Source organism: Pholcus phalangioides, unplaced genomic scaffold (genome assembly GCF_987345545.1).
Source record: "Pholcus phalangioides strain wild (caught in Gottingen) unplaced genomic scaffold, Ppha-v1.0 ptg000011l_1, whole genome shotgun sequence".
NCBI classification, from domain to species: domain Eukaryota; kingdom Metazoa; phylum Arthropoda; class Arachnida; order Araneae; family Pholcidae; genus Pholcus; species Pholcus phalangioides.
Genome location: NW_028301604.1, coordinates 15720397 through 15740639, shown reverse-complemented (window position 1 = coordinate 15740639; position 20243 = coordinate 15720397). Strand labels below are relative to the sequence as shown.

The 20243-nt window shown below is 36.2% G+C and overlaps 1 protein-coding gene and 1 non-coding gene across 3 annotated transcripts in view; both read left to right on the top strand.

Moving 5' to 3' along the window:
- Nucleotides 1-20243, top strand: part of LOC149080116 (CD109 antigen-like) — a 54475-nt gene that overhangs the window by 6511 nt on the left and 27721 nt on the right. The window contains exons 3-13 of one of the 2 annotated variants that reach the window (XM_089239127.1): nucleotides 3194-3362; nucleotides 4708-4778; nucleotides 5685-5736; nucleotides 5878-6200; nucleotides 7186-7416; nucleotides 8876-9070; nucleotides 13885-14007; nucleotides 15955-16017; nucleotides 16104-16301; nucleotides 16417-16566; nucleotides 19100-19240. In XM_089239127.1, the coding sequence (XP_089095253.1) occupies nucleotides 3194-3362; nucleotides 4708-4778; nucleotides 5685-5736; nucleotides 5878-6200; nucleotides 7186-7416; nucleotides 8876-9070; nucleotides 13885-14007; nucleotides 15955-16017; nucleotides 16104-16301; nucleotides 16417-16566; nucleotides 19100-19240 (1716 nt within the window). Of the gene's footprint in view, nucleotides 1-3193; nucleotides 3363-4707; nucleotides 4779-5684; nucleotides 5737-5877; nucleotides 6201-7185; nucleotides 7417-8875; nucleotides 9071-13884; nucleotides 14008-15954; nucleotides 16018-16103; nucleotides 16302-16416; nucleotides 16567-19099; nucleotides 19241-20243 lie in introns of those variants that run through there. The other variant, XM_089239128.1, reaches the window with a different exon arrangement.
- LOC149080117 (U6 spliceosomal RNA) lies at nucleotides 15208-15313 on the top strand. Its single transcript, XR_016193623.1, has one exon. It is a non-coding gene; the product is annotated as a U6 spliceosomal RNA (small nuclear RNA).

The following is a 20243-nucleotide window of genomic DNA, read 5'->3' as shown; positions in this document are numbered from 1 at the left end:
ACACATTCATCAGTTATTATACATACTGATAGTGCATCTTGCCTACACGCCCACAGTTCGATTCGTCTGCGATGGGTTAAGGCACACGGAAATACGGCCAAAGAAATGGCCAACCGATTAGCTAAGGATGCCATCAGCTTACATAATGTGGGTCAACATCTACTACCACGTAGCCATGTAGGACCTTACTTGAAGAACGAACTGCTTCGACAGTGGCAAGTACAATGGGATCTCAACATCAGAAAGGATGCATACGGCGTCCAACGATGTGTCCGCTGGCGTAACCTAATATGGTCGCGTGAAAAAAGTATCATGGCTACGGAACACGGCCCGTTTCCAGCTTTTTTAGAACCTTTCGAACGAAGACTTTCATCATAGTAATTGGGGGATCAACGCTCACGGACGCTTCCAAACCATCAGCGACATCCACGACTCAAGACTCACGATTCAAGATTATGCGCATGGAGGGTTATTATTCATCGGTCAGTACAAGAGATTCAAGATTTTATATTTATTTTTACATATTTTAGCTAATGTACATTATGATATCATGATGTTTGTACAGGGTGATTCAGAAAAGATGGGAAAAACTTTAAGAGGTGATAGTAAACACCAATAAAAACAATTGTCATTACAGAATGTATGGTCTAACATGAAACGCAAACGCACTAGCGCGTTTCGAACGTTACCGCTCCGCGAACGTTAAAACGGCATTCCTGTTGAAATTTATCGGGAGAAAAGAATACCCTGCATAAATGTAACGTGGGGGAAGAAGAAAAAATCCTGTGCAAATCTGCGTCACAGTGAATAAAAGGCGCGGACGCCAGCCCTGTGAAGTTATTGCAGCGTGCAAAACCGTTCTAACAGTTGTAACGTACGGGATAATGGCACACTTTAGTAATACTGGAAAAGCAGACATGCATTTCATTTACGGAGCTGCAAACGGAAGTACCACTGAGACAGCACGAATGCAAGGTGAGCGTTTTCCCCACAGGCGGGTTGCTCCATCTGAAAACATTTGCGTGCTTGCATCGGCAGCTGAGCGAAACGGGGCTGGCTAACTTCACAGGGCGCGCCTTTTATTCACTGTGATCCAGATTTGCATACGGTTTCTTCTTCTTCCCCAGGTTACATTTGCATGCATGATATTTTTTCTCCCGATAAATTTCAACAGAAATGCCATTTTAACGTTTGCGGAGCGGCCGTATCGCAGCGCGCCAGCACGTTTGCATTTCATTTTATACCATGCATTTTCTTTCATGAAAATTGTTTGTTTTTGTGTTACTACCACCTCTTAGTTTTTCCCGTCTTTTCTGAATCACCCTGTATATGATTCACCCCTTGGCGAGTTGTGATTTTGTGAAAAAATAAATTTTTCGGACACACATCCTCAGGTAACGCTTCGATATCTCATTGAGATGTGAAGCGGGGTGTGTCCAGTCTTCAAGGTCAAAGGTCACCTTAGTAACAAAGCCTTTTAAAGCGTGGCTATTTGAGTTTATATGGTGTAACAATGTGCAAAATGTAATTTTGAAAAAAAGTGGCGTACAAAAAGTGTGCAACGCAAAAAAAGAGGATTATGGAAGTTACAAAAAAGTAGTGAAATCCCATCAAAAACATTTCATGTAAAATATGTGGCAAAGTCTCAAGATTCTTTACCCGTAAAAAGTTGTGATGTTAGAGCCAAGTCTAATGTTGTTATTAACTGTGACACTTTGATTCACAAATCACCCCTAGGCTACACACCTTCAGTTTAAGAACATTTTGGGAAGAACAATTACTTAGCACATATTACTCCTTACCATGAAGTCAACGCTATAAATACACGTATTCTTATTCACATTCCATATTCACATTATTTGATAGCATATTAATAATGAACGTATATAATAAAACTTAGCCAACAGCCAACACGTTCTCGTGCTTCGTAATTTCCAAGTCCCAAAATGTTTTTCAACTGAAGGTGTAGAGCCTGGGGGTGATTTGTGAATCAAAGTAGCAGACTTAATAACAGCATTAGATTTGATATCACAACTTTTTACGGGTAAAAATCTTGAGACTTGGCCACGTACTTTACATGAAATGTTTTTAATAAGACATGTTACGGTAAATGTGATCAGCTAACATGCATAATAACAGGATTTTTATTGGTTATTATGCATAATAACCGACCGTGTTTTTTAATTTATTGTGCATAATCGCCGGTTATCATGCAGGACAAAAGGATTTATCACAATTTACATAAATTTTACGTAACATACTGTATATAGTACATTCGGGTAGTATGGAATACCACTTTTACTTTTTTGATTATTCTAATTTGAAACATGGTAGAAACCTGAAACCTGGATTTTCATATAATTCGGTTTCTTGTCTTTGCACTGACAAGTGTATGTGTTAAAAATAAATATCATAACTAAGAAAAAAGGCATTTAAAAATAATAATTTCGTGGGGTAATATTAATTTGGAATAGGGGGTTCAAGATGAAGAAAACTAATTTGAATTGATCAAAAACAAGATTTAATGGGTTTATGACGATGAAAAAAATCATAGTTTGTTTTTGTAGTTGATGATGCGGTGGTGTCATAGTCTATTTACAAGAGTCACAAATATGATCTTCCTATTCCGCCCTAAAACAGTCACGGTGGACCCCACAAGAACAGGACACACATTATTTCTAGACCTTTCGTCTTCTATTCTTACTAAACTTTCCATCTTGAAGAGATATTCTAACCAAACTCAGATGATACTTATAGTATTCCATATTACCCGACAAACGCCATCTGTGAAAAAACAGCGTACCATCTAACGAACCGGAGAGAATCACTAGCTAAAAATGAGCGCAGTACAATAAAATACAGCACTTGTTATGTACATTGTGCTCAGTTTCATATTGTTGAGCACATTTCTAGTAAGTAATAATCACTTTAGAAAACTTGCTCAAGTAAATTTCTGTAAGTGGAAAAACAAATATTCTCCTATACAGCAGCCGTGATGATGGTGACTACCACAGAGTAAGAATAATTATATCTTTAGTCTATGGTGACAACCGAGCGACACTAACTCTATAGCATCATCGAGGCGATTTGAAATTGCTTATCGCTGTTCCACTTGGAGGCCATACTTGGAGGCAGAGGAAACCCGTTATTTCATGTTACCCGAATGTACTATATAAAGACATTTTCATTATAGGTGCCTTTCAATGCAATTCCCGGTCGATATCGTTTGCGAGTCGAAGGAGACGCTAGCGGCCATCATGGTGGTAAAATGTTTGCTGAAGAGACAGACCTTCAGTTTTCAGAGCGTTTTTTAACTGTTCTAATTCAAACCAATCAACTTGTTTACAACTTGGAACAAATAAGTATGTGATATTGATTTGTCTACCAATAATTCGTTGAGTTAAATGGTAATATCAGATTTATTTAAGATGTTCTACATAAGAACTTTCCACGTTATATATCTAATACACATTTGTTTAACCCTTTGAGCGGCATTGACGAGATATCTTACCTTCTTAAAGTCTGCTTATTTTAGCACTAGCAAGCAAAAATATTTTGTAAAGTTGATTTCTCAATGGAACACGTTTCCCTATACCCCGGGCCTACCTTTGTACCAGCCGAAAATCGGAAGGAAACCTAAGTCATTAAAAAAAGATATGGTGTTTTGAAGGGAGGTTTGGTGATTTCTAATTGCCGCTTAAAGGGTTTAGATTGAATCTTAATAACCATTGACCATTGAAAAAGCTGCCTGCATATTCTTCTTAAAGTAATCACCCATTCAAGGTCCAAAAAAAAAAAAACTGATTTACTTATTTATTTATTTATTAAGGTTTTTTTTCGTATATTCTCATATTCGAAAGTATCAATAACAAAAGTCTCATATACGAATATATATATATATTCAGGTTTTTTTATTCATCTAAATGGATCTTGAATGCTATCTATGGGCTAAATATATGGCTTAAATTATAATATATATATATATTATGATTTAATATAACATACAGTATACAGTATATATAATTTTAATTTAGATACATTAAAAGAGTTATGTGTCTTATACTTACAAGTTTTTAGCAGCAAAAACACATAGACATCCAACATTTAATTTTAAAATAGATAGCAATAGGACATTGAGTTAACAAAATGATACAAAATTAACATAATACATGCATACGTTTTATTCATAAAGGTATAGTTGCTTGTCACCCACCACACACAATTTTGCAAGAGTTACGAAAATTACTCATTAAAGAAATGTATTCCTTGTACTAGTAGTCATGAGACTACATTGTCAGTAAAATACAAAAGCACGAGTGCCATCGTATGAAATTCAGCATGTATTTCTATTTCCCTACAACACTCCCACTGGAAAAATACTTGGAAAACATCAAATACAACCCAATTCTCAATATCACGATTCGCGACGACTCTTCTCTGTTCTAAAACTGTGTCGTGTTTAAAACGGCACTTTTGTTTAAAACTTTTTTTGGCTCTTCCTCACCAATCTCTGTGCATTCCATTTTCATTTAAATCACACAAATTTTGAATAATTTAATACAGTACTCTTTTTCATTTTCATATCTTAAAGTTTCACGTCGGTTCCGCTATTTTAAGATAAAAAATAGTTGCCGTGAATCATGTACCTTAATCCTTGTATAATACCAATAATTTTCTAATAAGGGCTTTTCATTCTGTTTTTTCCAGTGCATATTAGAGTCATACTTTTGACGACAGAGCTTAAACCTTACGTTGACCCTATAGATGCATATCTTGTGGTAAGTCCTGCATGGTAGCTCGTTATAAATTAAATCTCACTTTACAGGAAGCAATAACAATTTAAGATAAGTTGATATTCATTGGAATATACTAACGCGGTAGAAATAAATTTGTGTATTATAAATATCTGACAGATATATGAGAGTTAAAAATAATAATTACGTAACTAATAATTCGATGATACGAATAGTATTGTCTTTCGGGATTCGCAGTTACGTTACAACATTCGTTCATACTTGGTTTTTGTTTTTATTTCATTGCATGCCAAATAAAATACGTTTAAAAGGCTATGGTTCATTGTGACGGGGGGGGGGGGATTTTGATACAAGAGGGATTAGTAAGACATGCTTTGGCAGAACATGGTGCACCCACCCTGACTTTTTTAAACACTCTTTGTTTTCTAAAACTCACTTCATCCTTTTCCTTTGAAAATGCAGGAAGCCCAGAAAATAGGATGGGATTGTTTCAGGATGAATGGATTGAGTTCTCTCTCATTATAACAAAGAGGCATTTTACCTTTCGGGATGTTGTCGTTATTTAGCGTATTCTTGTAACAGTATTGCGGCTCAGCGGAAATGTGTAACACAAAGTCGAATATATGTGGCATGTGAAATTTCTCATATACCAAACAATAATTGTACTGAAAAAGTTCTATTGTTGGTAGGAGAAACGCTCGTGAAATCGGCGTGATTTTCGGATTTTTAAGAATCAAACGATTGCTTGGAGGAGAAAAAAAAATGCACGACTTTCAGAAGATAGAGTAAATACTATACTATGGAATTGTTTTCATTCAAATACAGACGAAAAGTAAATTTATGATCTCTCAAGTTTCTTTGTTAGACTGATCTTTTCATGGAATTTTTTCAGTTGCACGTGACTTGGATAACATATTTTAATAATTTCAGGATTCAAGAGGGGTCATCATGAAGCGTTGGGTATCGGTATATCCATATTTAGGTAAGCGCAAATATTTAAAAGAAAATATTACACCACAATTTATATATATATATACAGAATAAATTTTTTTATGAATTTATTTCTTGTTTTTCTCAATGTTCAATACACAATAATGTAATTTGGAATTATTACTTCCTACAGGTTTTGTAAATTTGAAATTCGATTTACCTTATGATTTCCCGACTGGATGGTGGACGATAAGAGTCATAGCATTAGGCCAGGTAGAAGAAACGAAAGTCTTGCTCGAGAGATGGTTCGGGCATCGTTTCGATGTCAATGTTGGAATACCTACATTTATACTCGAATCAGAAGAAGAACTCACTGGTTCTATTCTTGCAAATTACACTAATGTCGCAACAGTAACGGGAAATCTGACGTTGAAAGCATTGGTACGGCCTTTGGATAAAATTAAATATGGAGGAATTCACTGGGAAGACCGCTACCTCGAAGAAACTGTGGCGTTGGTAAGTACCCAAGGATCGTATCTATTCCATCACGATTACCAAAGACAATTACTAAATCATAATCAGTCGTTTTTGATATTCAGTGTGAAAGGAAAAAATATATTTTTGATAAAAATTATGTTCATGCAGGAAACATCCGGGGAAACAATTCCCTGTTCTAACTGCCACGGTCGACACCTTAATATCATGCTGCAATAGAGGTAATCCGAGGTGAACGAGACCGAGGTTGCCTCGGATTACAATGCGTTTTACCCGTATTTAATGCTGTTTCTCAAAACTCAACGTACAAACTAGGGGAGGCAGAAAACACAAAACAGAATCACATAGGAATGTATGACTGGAAACCCCAACCTGATCAGCTGGAGGAAAAACGAAGATGCAGGAGAGGACAAGACAAGTAATGGGTGGAAAAAATCTTTATTTAGCGATGTTTTAGCCTGGATTTTTTTCTTCTTGGGGAGGGGGAACCTGAAAGCCATGGTATACGAGACGCCCGTTGACTCTGACACCCACCTCGTCACAAGAATCTCCGTCGCAGCTGCAAACGCCACGCAATGCCGGGTATTTTTGAAAGGGTTCGACAATCAATGCGTCGCCGTTGTGAAGCGTGCATAACTCTGGATGGTAAGAACTTTGAGCACTTGTGAAACTTAACGTGTACACGTACATTCCTGGTGTAGAGTATCGCTAAATAAAGAGTTTTTCCACCCATTGGCTTGTCATTTCTGTATCTTCGTTCATCCTCCAGCTGATCGGTTTGGGTTTCCGGTCATACATTCCTTGTGTTTTTGTGTTTTCTACCTCCCCTAAAAGTTCGTACGTTGAGTTTTGAATCACCCTGTATACATTACAATAACGAAATACTATACTTATTTAATTTTTTCTACAATGATTGTCGTATATAAACTAATAATTTTATAGTTTTAAAACATTTTTTTTTCTTTTTTAACCAATTGATATTTCCTGAACCATTTAAATTTTACAGTTCCATGGAACATATGATTTCAGCTTCAATATGGAAGATTTGCGTCAGCTTGCTCGACCAGTCCTTCTGAAAAATTGTGAAATAGAAGTTCAGGCAGTTGTTGGAGAACGATTTCAAGATTTTGTCGTCCACGCTTACGGTCGCACTCGTGTAATTGATGCGAAAATTAATTTACGGTTCCTCGGGAAAAAACCACAAGTTTTCAAGCCCGGAATGCCCTTTTTAACCCACGTAAGTCCCTGTTTGTAATGTCAATACTGTAATTTTATTCATCATTTAGTCACACCCTTGCATTTCATTCACTCAATTCATGCTAGTAACTTGTTATCAATGCTGGCAACTCACTCTCACTTCAACTCTAGTAAATTCATGCTTGGGCTTGCAATTTATAACCAATTAGATAGATACTATCATTAATCAATTAGAATGCGGTATGCTGTGTCGAAAGTTGGTCCGATCATCTGTATTTCAGAAGTGAAGTGTAACTGAATAGAATATTTTTACCGTTTGTAGGCCTGTTGCTCTCTGGGGCAAGACTTTTTAACGGGGAGATCGGCTCGCATTAGTGCCTCGGAGTTGGGAACCACAGAAATCCAACCACCACCACTGTGGCGCCAATGGGACTTGAACCCGAGATGCGAGTCCGTCACTCGACCACCACAACGACAAAGGATATTTATTTCATTCGAATGAAAATTCGCCGAGATATTGATGATTAAATCATTCATTTTTTTGCTCATTTACGGAGCTATCTGATGTGGCCCGTAACCTCAAATCTAATTTTGTAAAAATGAGCTAAGCGGCACATTACCAGATCACTTAGATGACCTGGGGCTCAACTAAGTGGTCTGCAGCACATTCTCACTTCAATTAAGTGTTCCGTGGCACACTCACAGATCACTTAAGTGTCTCGTGCATTTACAGATCCCTTTAGGGACCTAGGGCACCTTTTCAGATCACTTAAGTGGTCCGCGGCACATTCTCACTTGAATTGAGTGGTCAAAGACACATTCTCACTTCAATTGAGTGATCAACAGCACATTTACACATCACTTAAGCAGCCCCGACGAACTTACAGATAACTTAAGTGACCCGCGGTGCATTTCCAGATCACTTCAGTGACCCGCGGCGCTTTTTCAGATTACCCAAGTGGCCCGCGACACGTTTTCAAACTCATGAAGTGGCCCGCACTCTCCAAAAGGTTGAGCACTCTTGGGGGCATGATGATGATGATGATGATGATGGTGCCAAAAATCGTTTTATCCGCATTTAACGCTGTTCTCTTTCGTAATATCTTAGTAAATATTGCACCTGGAAACGAGGAATTTTGTTTGTTGGCATCAGGAAAGACAGGGCAACAACCTTCTAACTGGGTTTTTGAGCACACGGGGACTGTATAAGAAGTTAATTCCTTCACTTTCTTATGTGTACGACCCCTAAAATAAATTTTGAGATTTTAAGTAACTGCACGTCACATTTGAAAACTTTTTATAATTGAAAGTATGTTAAGCTAAACGGTTACAGAGATATACGCTGTGCAAACAATTTGATACAGCTTGTATATCAAGAAACTACAGTTTAGTGCACATGCCAAGTGCCGTGCTTTTTATGTCTCCAAAAGATACCCAAGGAAGCCTCGTGTGAATAAATAGTTTGATGCGCGTTTCGATCAATTTTATACATTTTTCAGGTGGTTGTATCTTATGACGATTTGGTACCGTTAGAAGAAGATAAGCTAGCCAATTCATGGATCTTAGTCGAAGCCGTTGTTATAATAGAAGGCAGAAGAAGACAATTGTCAAAACAGAGATTAAAGCTGGATGAAATGGGTGTTTCCGAAGTTGAAATTGAGCCACCAGAGAAAACCGAAAGTCTCCATATTAGGGTAAGTCTTAAAAGGAAAAAACGTATAATCCATATTTTTTTGACAGGGCTGGGAATCGATTAAAATTTAAAACTGATTAATCAAAAACATTTGATCGATTGGTCGAATTTCCAATCGGTTTTTAAAATTTTAATCAAAGTTTTTCTTTGATAGGGTTGTTAATAAATTGAATAGCTTACGGGTCGTGAATTCTATCACAATTGCTACATTTGAAAAGAAGTACAATAAACATAGTCGGATAAATCGAGAAGATTTATATCATAACTTAGATAAGACAACCGTAATCATTTTTATGGACAGTGCATTATATATTATTAGCATTTTGGTAATATATATGCTTTTATATATTGGGTTGCTCTGTATTTTGGTTATTTGACACCCATTTTTTTATGGGCATAATTTTTTCTGCCACCTCGATGGGCAATTTGCCTGTTGTGGCCTTTGTGTTTGCGTTTGTATTTGTACTGCATTTTCACTCTTGAATCTGGCGCAGAGTAATTCCTAAACACATTTTGATCATTTTTAAAATTAGAACCATACCTACCTCTATGACGAACGGTTGATGAGATAAAGGCCGAATTAGGACTTACAGGACACCCTGTATAAAATTAAGTGATGCTATAAAAATTTCCTTTATTCGTTTCACGCACCAAAACAAATAGCGAAAAAAAATTAAAAGCAAAAATATTCCATGCATTTTAACGGGTTTTTTTTTTTTGCGGAATCTTCTTATGTTTCACATTGTATGTGATTGATTTCTTAGCTTGATGATTTTCTGCTAGAAAAAGTGTGACCCTATTATCCATGGTTTATGAGACTTTTTATATTATTCTGCTGTGTGTTCGCCGTTTTTGTGAAAATAACCATTTTGTCAATTTTTTTCTAAAAAACTAACTTTAATACTTTTAAATCGTGATTGCATTATTTCAACGTGAATTGTACATGAATAAAATGTCCCGTTTTTTATGAATACGTTTAATTGTCAAATACCTAAAACTTTATTGAAAAAGCACAGTTTGTATGTGCGAAAAATCTAATTGGTTTTGTCAAATAAACCAAATTAATTTGCTAACTTTCGATGAAAATTTTTAATCGGATTGATCGTTTCAATCCACTCAATTAAAGTCGTTAACTACGATTTACAATTCATCGATCAATTGATTTGACTGATCGGACAAGCCCTAGTTTTTTTCTGAATTTTATTGCAAATTTTATACTCTCATCGAATATAGATGCGAAAAACTGTGATGCAGAGGTCTCATCTAATAAATGTATTTTTTGTTTGGATATTATTTCTCTGTCACGCATCATCATTATTTCGAAAAAGAAGATCGATTCGAATACTAAGCAATAGTAGAAGCCGATTTTTTGAAAGGAAAAATAATATTTTGTATATAATATCCAACATTTATGGTACTTTTTAACATCGTGTAAGAAAACCTGTAATAGATCTCAGGGCCACCCTTACCAGACGCGAGGTCCGGTGCGAAATAGTGGGCTAGGTGCATCTCAAAAATTCCGGGGCACCAAAACTTTTTAGGACTTTCTCTGCTCCGATTTTATCAATTTTGTGGAAGAATCGGTATTTATTATTTCAGAATATACAGGAATGCTGAGGAATATATCCATGTAAATTAGCGCAAATCTTTACGTGAATTGAACACTGAAGGTAATTTTAAACTAATGGCAGAAACAATTCGCAAAACTTGTGACGATTTCAGAGCTGATGAATTAAAATTAATTGAAAGAAATGTTACAGAGTACCAATGAAAATTCAGAATTAACGAAAGAATTCATTCTAGAGTTTTGATGGAAATTTAAAACTAACGAACAAAATAATTTCGTAATCGATGAAAATTCAGCATTAACGAAAGAAATAATTTCAGAATTGATAAAAAAAATAATTCCAGACGTGATGAAAAAACAATAGTTCCAGAATCGATGAAAATTAAGAATAGAAAGATATAAAGAAAATAATAAGAAAGACAGAATGAATGAAAGAAATAATTTCAGAATGAATGAAAGAAATAATTTCAGAATGAATGAAAGAAATAATTTCAGAATGAATGAAAGGAATAATTTCAGAATGAATGAAAGAAATAATTTAAGAATTAGTGAAAGCCTCAATAATTTAAGAATTAGTGAAAGCCTCAATAATTTAAGAATTAGTGAAAGCCTCAATAATTTAAGAATTAGTGAAAGCCTCAATAATTTTACCGTGAGTGCCGGCCTCACAAAACGCTGGGCCCGGTGTGACCGCACCTGTCGCACGCCCCTATGGGTGGCTCTAATAGACCTTACGTATACCGTGCTACGTGCTCTTAACGAGCTTTCGTAGGTGTTTTTAAGTTGGTTTTTTTGATTTCGTAAATAATATTTTATGGGAATCTCAATAATATTATTTCGTTTTTAGAGAGAGTTATTAAGAGAAAAAGTGAAATGAAATGGGAAAAATATACATAGAAGCATCTTGTTTTATAATGTCAGTCACGTCAAAAAACACACACACACACACACGGAAGAGGAAAATGCTAGATTTTGCTTCAGTAATTCTCGTCTCAAGGCCTCTGTCAATCCACAACAAGGACAATGCTTTTAAAAATAAAGAATAACAACAAAAATACCGGTATTACGACGTGAAAGCGCGAAGGATGTGCTACGTTTTTGTGCTAAATTATTCTTGTTTTTGGATTTTATTTTCTCTTCAAATGTTCAAGATGCGATGTCAGATGTTAGGCAAAAGAATCATTTCCTTGCGAGCAACAACAGTTTAAATGATTATTTTCTTTGTATGTTTTTTTCCCCTCCTTCTTGATACATTAGCTGACATTTACAGGAGACGAACGCCATTCATGCCATAGACATGTCAGACTCCTGATTGTTTTTTGTAATGCACGTGCTGACAAAGCTATGTCTGAAGATGCAATGTGCCATTTTCGTTGCGTGTATTTGTTTTCATTCGACTGAGTATGAGATATGCGTGATTAGACCAACAAAATGTCAGATTTGGGTTCGGCATTGTGTTCTCATGCAGAAGTTCTAAAATCTACATACACTGTTACATACAGTACTTAGTACGACCATATGACCTATATTTTACGGGGTCTTCTCGTATTTTTCGCACTTTTTGGCCGTCCTGAATTTTTGATACAGAAAGCTCCCACTCTTTTCCCGTAGCTTACTTGAATTCGTTAACTTCACTGAGAGAGAGAGAGAGCTCTTACGGATATAGATAACTTCCTAAGAAAATATTCAATTTTTTTTTTGATGGAATGCATCGTAATCATGCAGTAATCTCATGCAGATTTGCTCCATGATTTCACTGCTTCAAATCTGAGTTGTTGATTTGAGTTTAACTACTTTCCTGAAGTAGACGAGTTAATTCGTCTTGATCATTTTTCCTCTTCTCGTATGAAGAGGAAGATATAAAAAATATTTGCTCGTTACTATTTAGTAAGTTAGTGAGAACAAAAAAAAGAGATAGAATAAGAGCGGTAGATGCTTTTGAAGAAAAAGTGTTGGCAGGTAACAAAAGAACATAGTTTTGTAGATTTATTGCTGGAACCTGAAACATATATCTTCCAAATTTGTAGCCGAAAATATATCGAGGAAAAAAGTTGAATAGAGTTAAACAGTTTGTTTTTTGCTGATTGGCGATTTTTTCAAGATGGTTAACATATTCTGGTATTTTTATCGTTCATTAGCGAATGTCACGTATTTGTTTTCATGTATTGTAATTTTTTTCCATATACAGTACTGTGTATTAATCATCGTTTTTTGGAGAAAATTTAAATTAATAAGTTTGTGAACAATCAAACACATCGCATGTGCACGTAATTATGACGCTAAACGTAATTTGCGTTGGAGACATACAGCCACTCTTTTGGAACCAAGGCTGTTCGTAGTGGCAATGTTCATCACCAGGAAGGAGGAGGGGGAGCCACCCCCAGAAAAAAATTTCGGAAAAAAAACTGTTTTGAGAGGGGGGGGGGGGGTTCCCGCCCCCAATTTTTTTCCCATGACTTTTTTCAATTAAAAAATCAATTCCTTTCAAGTTCAAAAAAAAATTGTGAATCTGACATTCTAGATCAAACTAGCAATAATACCTGGCATTGCCCGGGTTTTCTCCATATACTGGAAGCATTAAAAAATGACAAACCATTGTTTGGGAACCAAAGTAACCGAAGTATACATTCCAAAACTCATTGTTGTGGGTCAGTTTTTTGGCCTTATCGGGCATTTGCCCACCTCCGACGAATTTTTAAAGCAGCCTATTGTTCAAGTTGGTTGCCTGTTTGATACACATACAAAATTTGGAGAACATACGAGGAGAAAATCATTTATGTATATGTGTGTGTGTGTATATATAGATGTGGAGTTTTTCGTTTTTTACAGAGCCAACTGTGAGTGAAAAATTTAAATTTTATTTTATTTTTCAAAAAGAAATCTAGGCCACCATAAGTTAACTTAAGTGTAAACCACACTTCTTTGTCAATTATTGATTTGATATTTGTTCCTGGCTTGATATTTATTCTTTGGAGATGTGGTCTTTGAGTGAAGTCATTTTTTTCTCGATAGGATAATGGAATTCAAAGAAATCCTTGAACAAAAGTTAAAAAAAATCAGACTTCCGTAGTTTTTAACGATTCGTCGTAGTTCCGTATTTCATGGTACAAATCCATAAAACTACGGAAATTCCGTAGTAGTTGTCAAGTATGATTGAAGAAATTTTTTTCAAAGCGTTTCAATATCTAAAATTATAATTTTTTTCCCCGTGATCGTGATTGTGAATCAATCAATTGTAAATATTATAGGCAATTTATGAAGGTGAACTAAATGGAAATACTGTTGTACCACAAGCTGACTTGAACGTTTACCCTTTCAACTCTCATTCAAACCGATGGATACAGATAACCACTAGTACTAAAATAGCCCAGGTAAGTCATAGCTATTCAATATTATTTGAAGTTGATACAGTTAAACTTCGCAATATCGAACTCCGATTATAACAGGCATACGAATGATGCCCTCCTTGATTTGTTGTTGCAGGGTTCGGCTGTAGTTTCATTAATTAATTATACAGGGTTTGCACAATTGAATGACACGATTTTAAAAATTTATATTTTCAAAACTCATAAAATATTCCGTGATAGCCTACATATAGAAAAAAACATGATGAATGGGGTTTTTTTTCAACATCGCTCAATAGATGGCAGGACTTCCGTAGAACGCAGTGACTGCAACTGACACTGAACCTTTTTTTTTTCAGTTACAAATTTCTAAATGCACAGAAGTAGCGAAAGCAACCCTTGCACACATATTCTAATACATAACATGATGAATATACGTAGAGAAAAATGTCCTCTCCACACTTGTTAATACAAGATTCCTGGAATGACTGGTGATATTTGAAGATGATGAATTCAGGAAGAAAATTGACCTCTGCCTCCACCGGGAATCGAACCCCGTCTCTCGTTCTCTGGACGAGTGGTCTACCCTTAAGCTATGGAAACGACGCTTATCTCTTCTTTGGAGCGTATATATACAAGTTGACATATATATACATATGTTGAATGGCTCCGATATGGACGGCAGCAGCAATCAACTGATAGCTCGTGAATGGCGTTGGTCACCAAATGGCAACATATATGTAGAGAAAGATGTCTTCTCACAAGGTCCCCGTGGAGGCAGAGATGAATTTTATTCTTAAAATTATATTTCCGAATATAACCTATCTTTTGAGGAACAGTATTAACAAGTGGAGAGGACATGTTTCTCTACATACTTGTATATGTCGCCATCTGGTGGCCTATGTCATTCACGAGGTAATACTTGATTGCTGCAGCCGTCCATGTACGCAGCCATTCAACATATATATGTTACGACAAATGCGATAAATTGGTTATTATGCATACTTACCAATCGTCTTGGTAAGTTTGATAAATCTATCACTTTTACCGGCGATTATGCATAATACCTTAGTGTAATTGGTGAATTTGATAAATATGAAAAAAAATTCAAATGAGTGTCTAGTATCCGTGATGAATATAGTCGGACCCCGATCTAATAATAAAAAAACTTTACGATCGTATCCACGATATAATGATACAACACATGGGCGAGTTATCATGTATAGTATATCATTTCGGCGGTACACATACTAAAATTGGAATAATACAGAGAAGATTAGCGTGATCCCTGCGCAAAGATGTTCACCAGAAACGCGACCCTTGGGTAATTATACATAATCTTCGGTAAAAGGGATAATCTTAGGGAAATTTATCAAACGTGAAAAAATGCTCTACGATTATGCATATTACCGGTTATTATGTATACTAAAAGCATTTTTATCACATTTATCATAACATATATACGCTCCAAGGAAGAAATATTCTATTTCCATAGCTTAGGGCAGAGGTCTTCAACCTTTTTTCAGTGGCGAGCATTGCCTTTACCCGCCATCAGAAGAGCACCCTTACGGCAAGTTTAACATACGAATGCATGGGAAAAAAATCATTTCAATCCTTGAATGCAATTTTTACAAGGTGTTTTAAACGGAACGTTGATCAAGTGCTCGTGAGCACGAAATTGAATACGAGCATCGAGCACCCTGGGTAATTCAGCGAGCAACGGGTTGAAGATGCCTGGCTTAGTGGGGTAGAGCACTCGTCCGGCAAACGAGAGACCAGGGTTCGTGTCCTCGTGGAGGCAGAGATGAATTTTCTTCCTAAAAGCATCATCTCCAAATATAACAAGTCTTTCGAAGAACCTTGTAAATGATGAATATATAAGTTAGAAGATGACATTAAAAACAGCGTGTCAAATAATTAAAAAAAAATCTTGTGTATGAATTCTCGATCATTTATTTGTGTTTTTCCTTCCAGGCCGGAGAATATGCAGTTTTCCACGTGAGAACAAATTTTTACATAAAGTCATTCGATTACTTGGTAAGGCAGTTTTATTTTTGTTATCAGAGTTTTTCGAAAAGTTTTAGTCTTTTACTTTTTTTTAAATTAAAGTGGTTTTTTTTCAGATTATTTCGAAAGGCGCATTATTAATGTCTGGTACGGAAGAAGCATATGGTATGGTTCGCAGTATCACAACGTTCTCGGTTCCTATATCAACAGAAATGGCACCTGTATTCCACGCAGTCATCTACCACATCACGCCGGATGCTCATCTATTGAGCGACAGCATTACTGTTCCTGTGCAAGCTATTAACAAGAGAAAAGTGAGTTTCGTCATTTTTTTATACTTAAATAAATAAAATTCAAAAATGCCGTTCAGTAACAAAATGTTTTTATTGCGTTTTAGCCAATATGATTCTCATAATCAATTTACTTAAGTTTGTTCTAGATATAAATATGAAGCAAGAGAGATCAGGAAATCACATTGAACTTGTGCCTCGTCTGACGTCAGAAACTATAGTTGGTATCTCTGGTTACGACAGCGATCATATTTCGACTCACGGGCGAAGGCAACTCACCCCGACATCTGTAAGTTAGTTTCAGTGTTTCATGTTTTATGACGCAATGTTAACAACGAGTCGTCCATCAAAAATTCATTAACAATTCCAATTACTGCATTACAAGAAGGAAATAATTTTAGATTTTGCCTTCGCGATCCCACAATCAAGAAATGCGTAGAAGGTCTCGAAATAATAGGTACGGTAACATTACCAGGCTGTAATTGTAGGTTGTGTAAGTAGCCATTGTTGCCAGAGTGGCGCAGTTGAAAGATGCTCGTCTTCCACTATGAAGGTTACCGTCAAAGTCCACGGGGTTGAATCCGGGCAAACAATATCAGAAACAAGTTCTTTACCTACCGAGCCTGGGGTGACCACCGATAGATAGCGCCTTCATTTCCCACCCAACTCCACTGGTTGGAAACTGCCGTATGGCGATATAAGACCGGAGTTAGTGTGCGGTAAAATAAAATAGTAGGCATTGTTAGCGTGAGATTCGGATTCTTTATATTTGGAGCCCCGGGGCATTGCATTGGTTGCCCCTGCGTAGGTAAAACTCTGCTTTAAAATGGAAGCGATTCCATGATATGGACGGGAACATACGCTGCTGCCTTGGAAGACAGAATTCCAGATGAAGATGTTTCCAGCCACGATGGAAACTTTGATACAAGTTCATTCGAGTAATTCAGAATAATTTTTACCCCACCACAGGATTTTAGCAACAAATTCGGATGATCTGTATTTGAAGTATCGGCGATAAAACTTGTTTCCTTGATCGTTTTTTTAGAAAGAGGAATATAATTTTTTATAAGGAGGATAAATAAGAAATAGAAGAAAGAAAAAAAGAAATGGAAGAGGAAAAACGTACAATATAGATTTCTCCTTCGTCCTCACCCTCTCTTTCCTCAACGTCCCCGTTATGTTCTCTTTCTCTTATATATATATATATATATATATATATATATATATATACTGTATCATCATCATCAACAACAACCATTTTCAGTACATTGATGGATGACGGTCTCCTCTAAAAATTTTGCCATTTTGCTCTGTCTGATGCTTCAGTCATCCAGCCACTTTTCTGATCTCGTCGATCCATCTAGCGTGGGGACGCCTTCTCGGACGTTTAACACCACGAAGTACCAACCTAGAATACTTGTGGTCCATCTGTTGTCCCGTCTTCTAGCAATATGTCCAGCCCATTTCCATTTTAGACGTTTAATTCTTTCCATGATATCATACTGTGTGTGTGTGTGTGTGTATATCTTTATATATAGAGAGAGTAGTAGAAAGGTACACACACACATTATATATGTGGAGGGGAAATCATTAAACAGGAGTACAGAAAGAACGGGAAGGAAAAAACAACTTACGTTTATAGGGTTACAATAAAGTTTTGCGGTGATATGAAAAGAGGTAAAACAACCAGGGAGGGCTGGAATGAATTTCTTCCATTTGCATTTGGATGAGATATTTCATCCGTGATCATTAAGGGATTAAACATACTTAAAATATGTGTGATCGTGACGTTTAATATAACTTCTTTTTAAGTACAAGACCGGTTGAAAAAAGAGGTGACTTACACACCTAACATGTTGCTATCCTGAAAATACTGCTGTGCGTTTTTTCCCAGCAGCATAGTTTCCTCTTGCGTTCGCCCGTAAGGCTGCACTCGTAGTGGAGCGAAGAGGTACAAGTTACAAGAATTGCAACTAGGAAGAAAAAATGCATAGTGGTGGAGGAAAAGATGTCAGCACATAATAACAGAGGAGCGGGGGGGGGGAGATAGAGAAATTGGCCACAAGGGTTCTGAAATATAAGGATGTGATGATGATCCCTCCGCAGAGGGAAAGAAAAAAAAGGAGAGACAAACCAATCAGTAGATAGCAAAAATCAGAAGATCGAGGTGAAAACAAACACGTTTGTTCAAATCGCGCGCCTCGTTTGAGTGTCCTCTTTCTGTTTTCACCTTGTTTCTCGAATGTGTGCGGTGTTGAACAAAACAATACAATTGTTGTCTTCGCTAGTCTCCATTATGCACTCTCGTACCTGTTGGTCACCGCACAATATGCACGGCCTAACTCATGCAAATATGATGGCTTTTAGAAATTCCTATCGTCACGTAAGGTAGGTACGTCAAGGAAGTTGATTGTTTGATTTTTAGGCAACAGTGTACATTATATCTTTCACTAACTATTAACTAATAACAACTAATCACATATTTTCGATCAGCGGCTCAACCCTTTAACTGCCCAATCATCTTTGAGCAATCGACGTGATATTATAAAAATTAAATTTCCAATAAAGCAAATGATGTGACTTCTTGAAAGAATTTATACCATAATTAGCACAGAGATAATGATGCCTCAATAAATATGTTTTAAACTCATTTTTCCTCAGATAAAAAAATAATAAGAATGAAAAAAAAAGTGAATGGCAATTTTTCAATTTTTGCACCGTTGAAGGGTTAAATATACAGATTTTCTGATCACACGCCGTATACCTTACAAGGCGCAAACACACGATTCCATTCTATTTTTTTTTTCTTTTCGATTGTCCAGGTTATAGAAGCCATGCATAAATTTGAGACAGATCACTTTCGTTATGAGCGTGCGGTTTGGAGAGATCGCGATGGTGGACCAGAAAAAATTGCTTACTTCGCAACCGCTAATCCTGGTCGAGACAGTCTACAAACTTTCGAAGTATGTAAATATCAAATTGTTGTTTCGGGTCGAAAGTTCAAAACACGTAATTTACGCTGTTTTATTTCGCCTGCTAATGTATGTATGTATCGTCTCAACCGGGGTGACTTTATCTCAATATTCACTAAATTTTGTTGAATTTTGCTCGTTTATAACTCGCATTTTTTTTGGTTTAAAACTTTTCAGTAATGGTGAGATTTCAAATATTTGTTTTCACACTTTTTTCATCAAGTTCAATCAGTTATTCAGTTATTATTATTTTTGCTTTTTTTGTTTTAGTGAGACAATGATACACACACCCGGGCTTTTGGTGGCTTTGTCTTTTAGGTGAAAATCTTATTCTTTTTAAAGAAATATCCTCTTTGAGACAAAGCAACCCTATTACTGCACTACGATTTGTTTACAAATAGCACTGATAACTGAACAGGCGCTGCCATTTGGACAACACTGAATTTCGACTAGTTCCGCGTCACATATTGAAGACTTGAATGCACTCTGTCAAACGGTTTCTTTAATAGTTTAATTGTAAACTTGTTTAACAAACATCGCTAATTTGAAACTTTTCCCTCAGACAGGTCAAACTCATCTCGGAGTGGACAATCTCACCCCGGTTGACGGTACTAAATACTATACAGAGTTACTCAGAAAGAATAACCTGATTACACAAAGCCATCTTTCAGAAGGAAAATGTATTACAACAAATAGTGAAACCTCGATATAAAAATACTGCGCGGACCAAGAAAAAAAAATATCGTTATAAAAGGGTTATTATTATATTGAGAGATTGCAATATTATCGGGTGCCACAAATTTATGCTGTTGGCATTTCTACTGAATCGGCATTGTTAGCACCACAATAAAATGCATTTTTAGTATTTATTCAAGCCAAATTAGTTGATGAATATAATTCAATTAGTTATTACATCCTGTAAAGTAATTTACCACATAACACTTATGTGCACTAGAGACATAGTAGCTTCACGGCAACTTCATTGACACTTTCG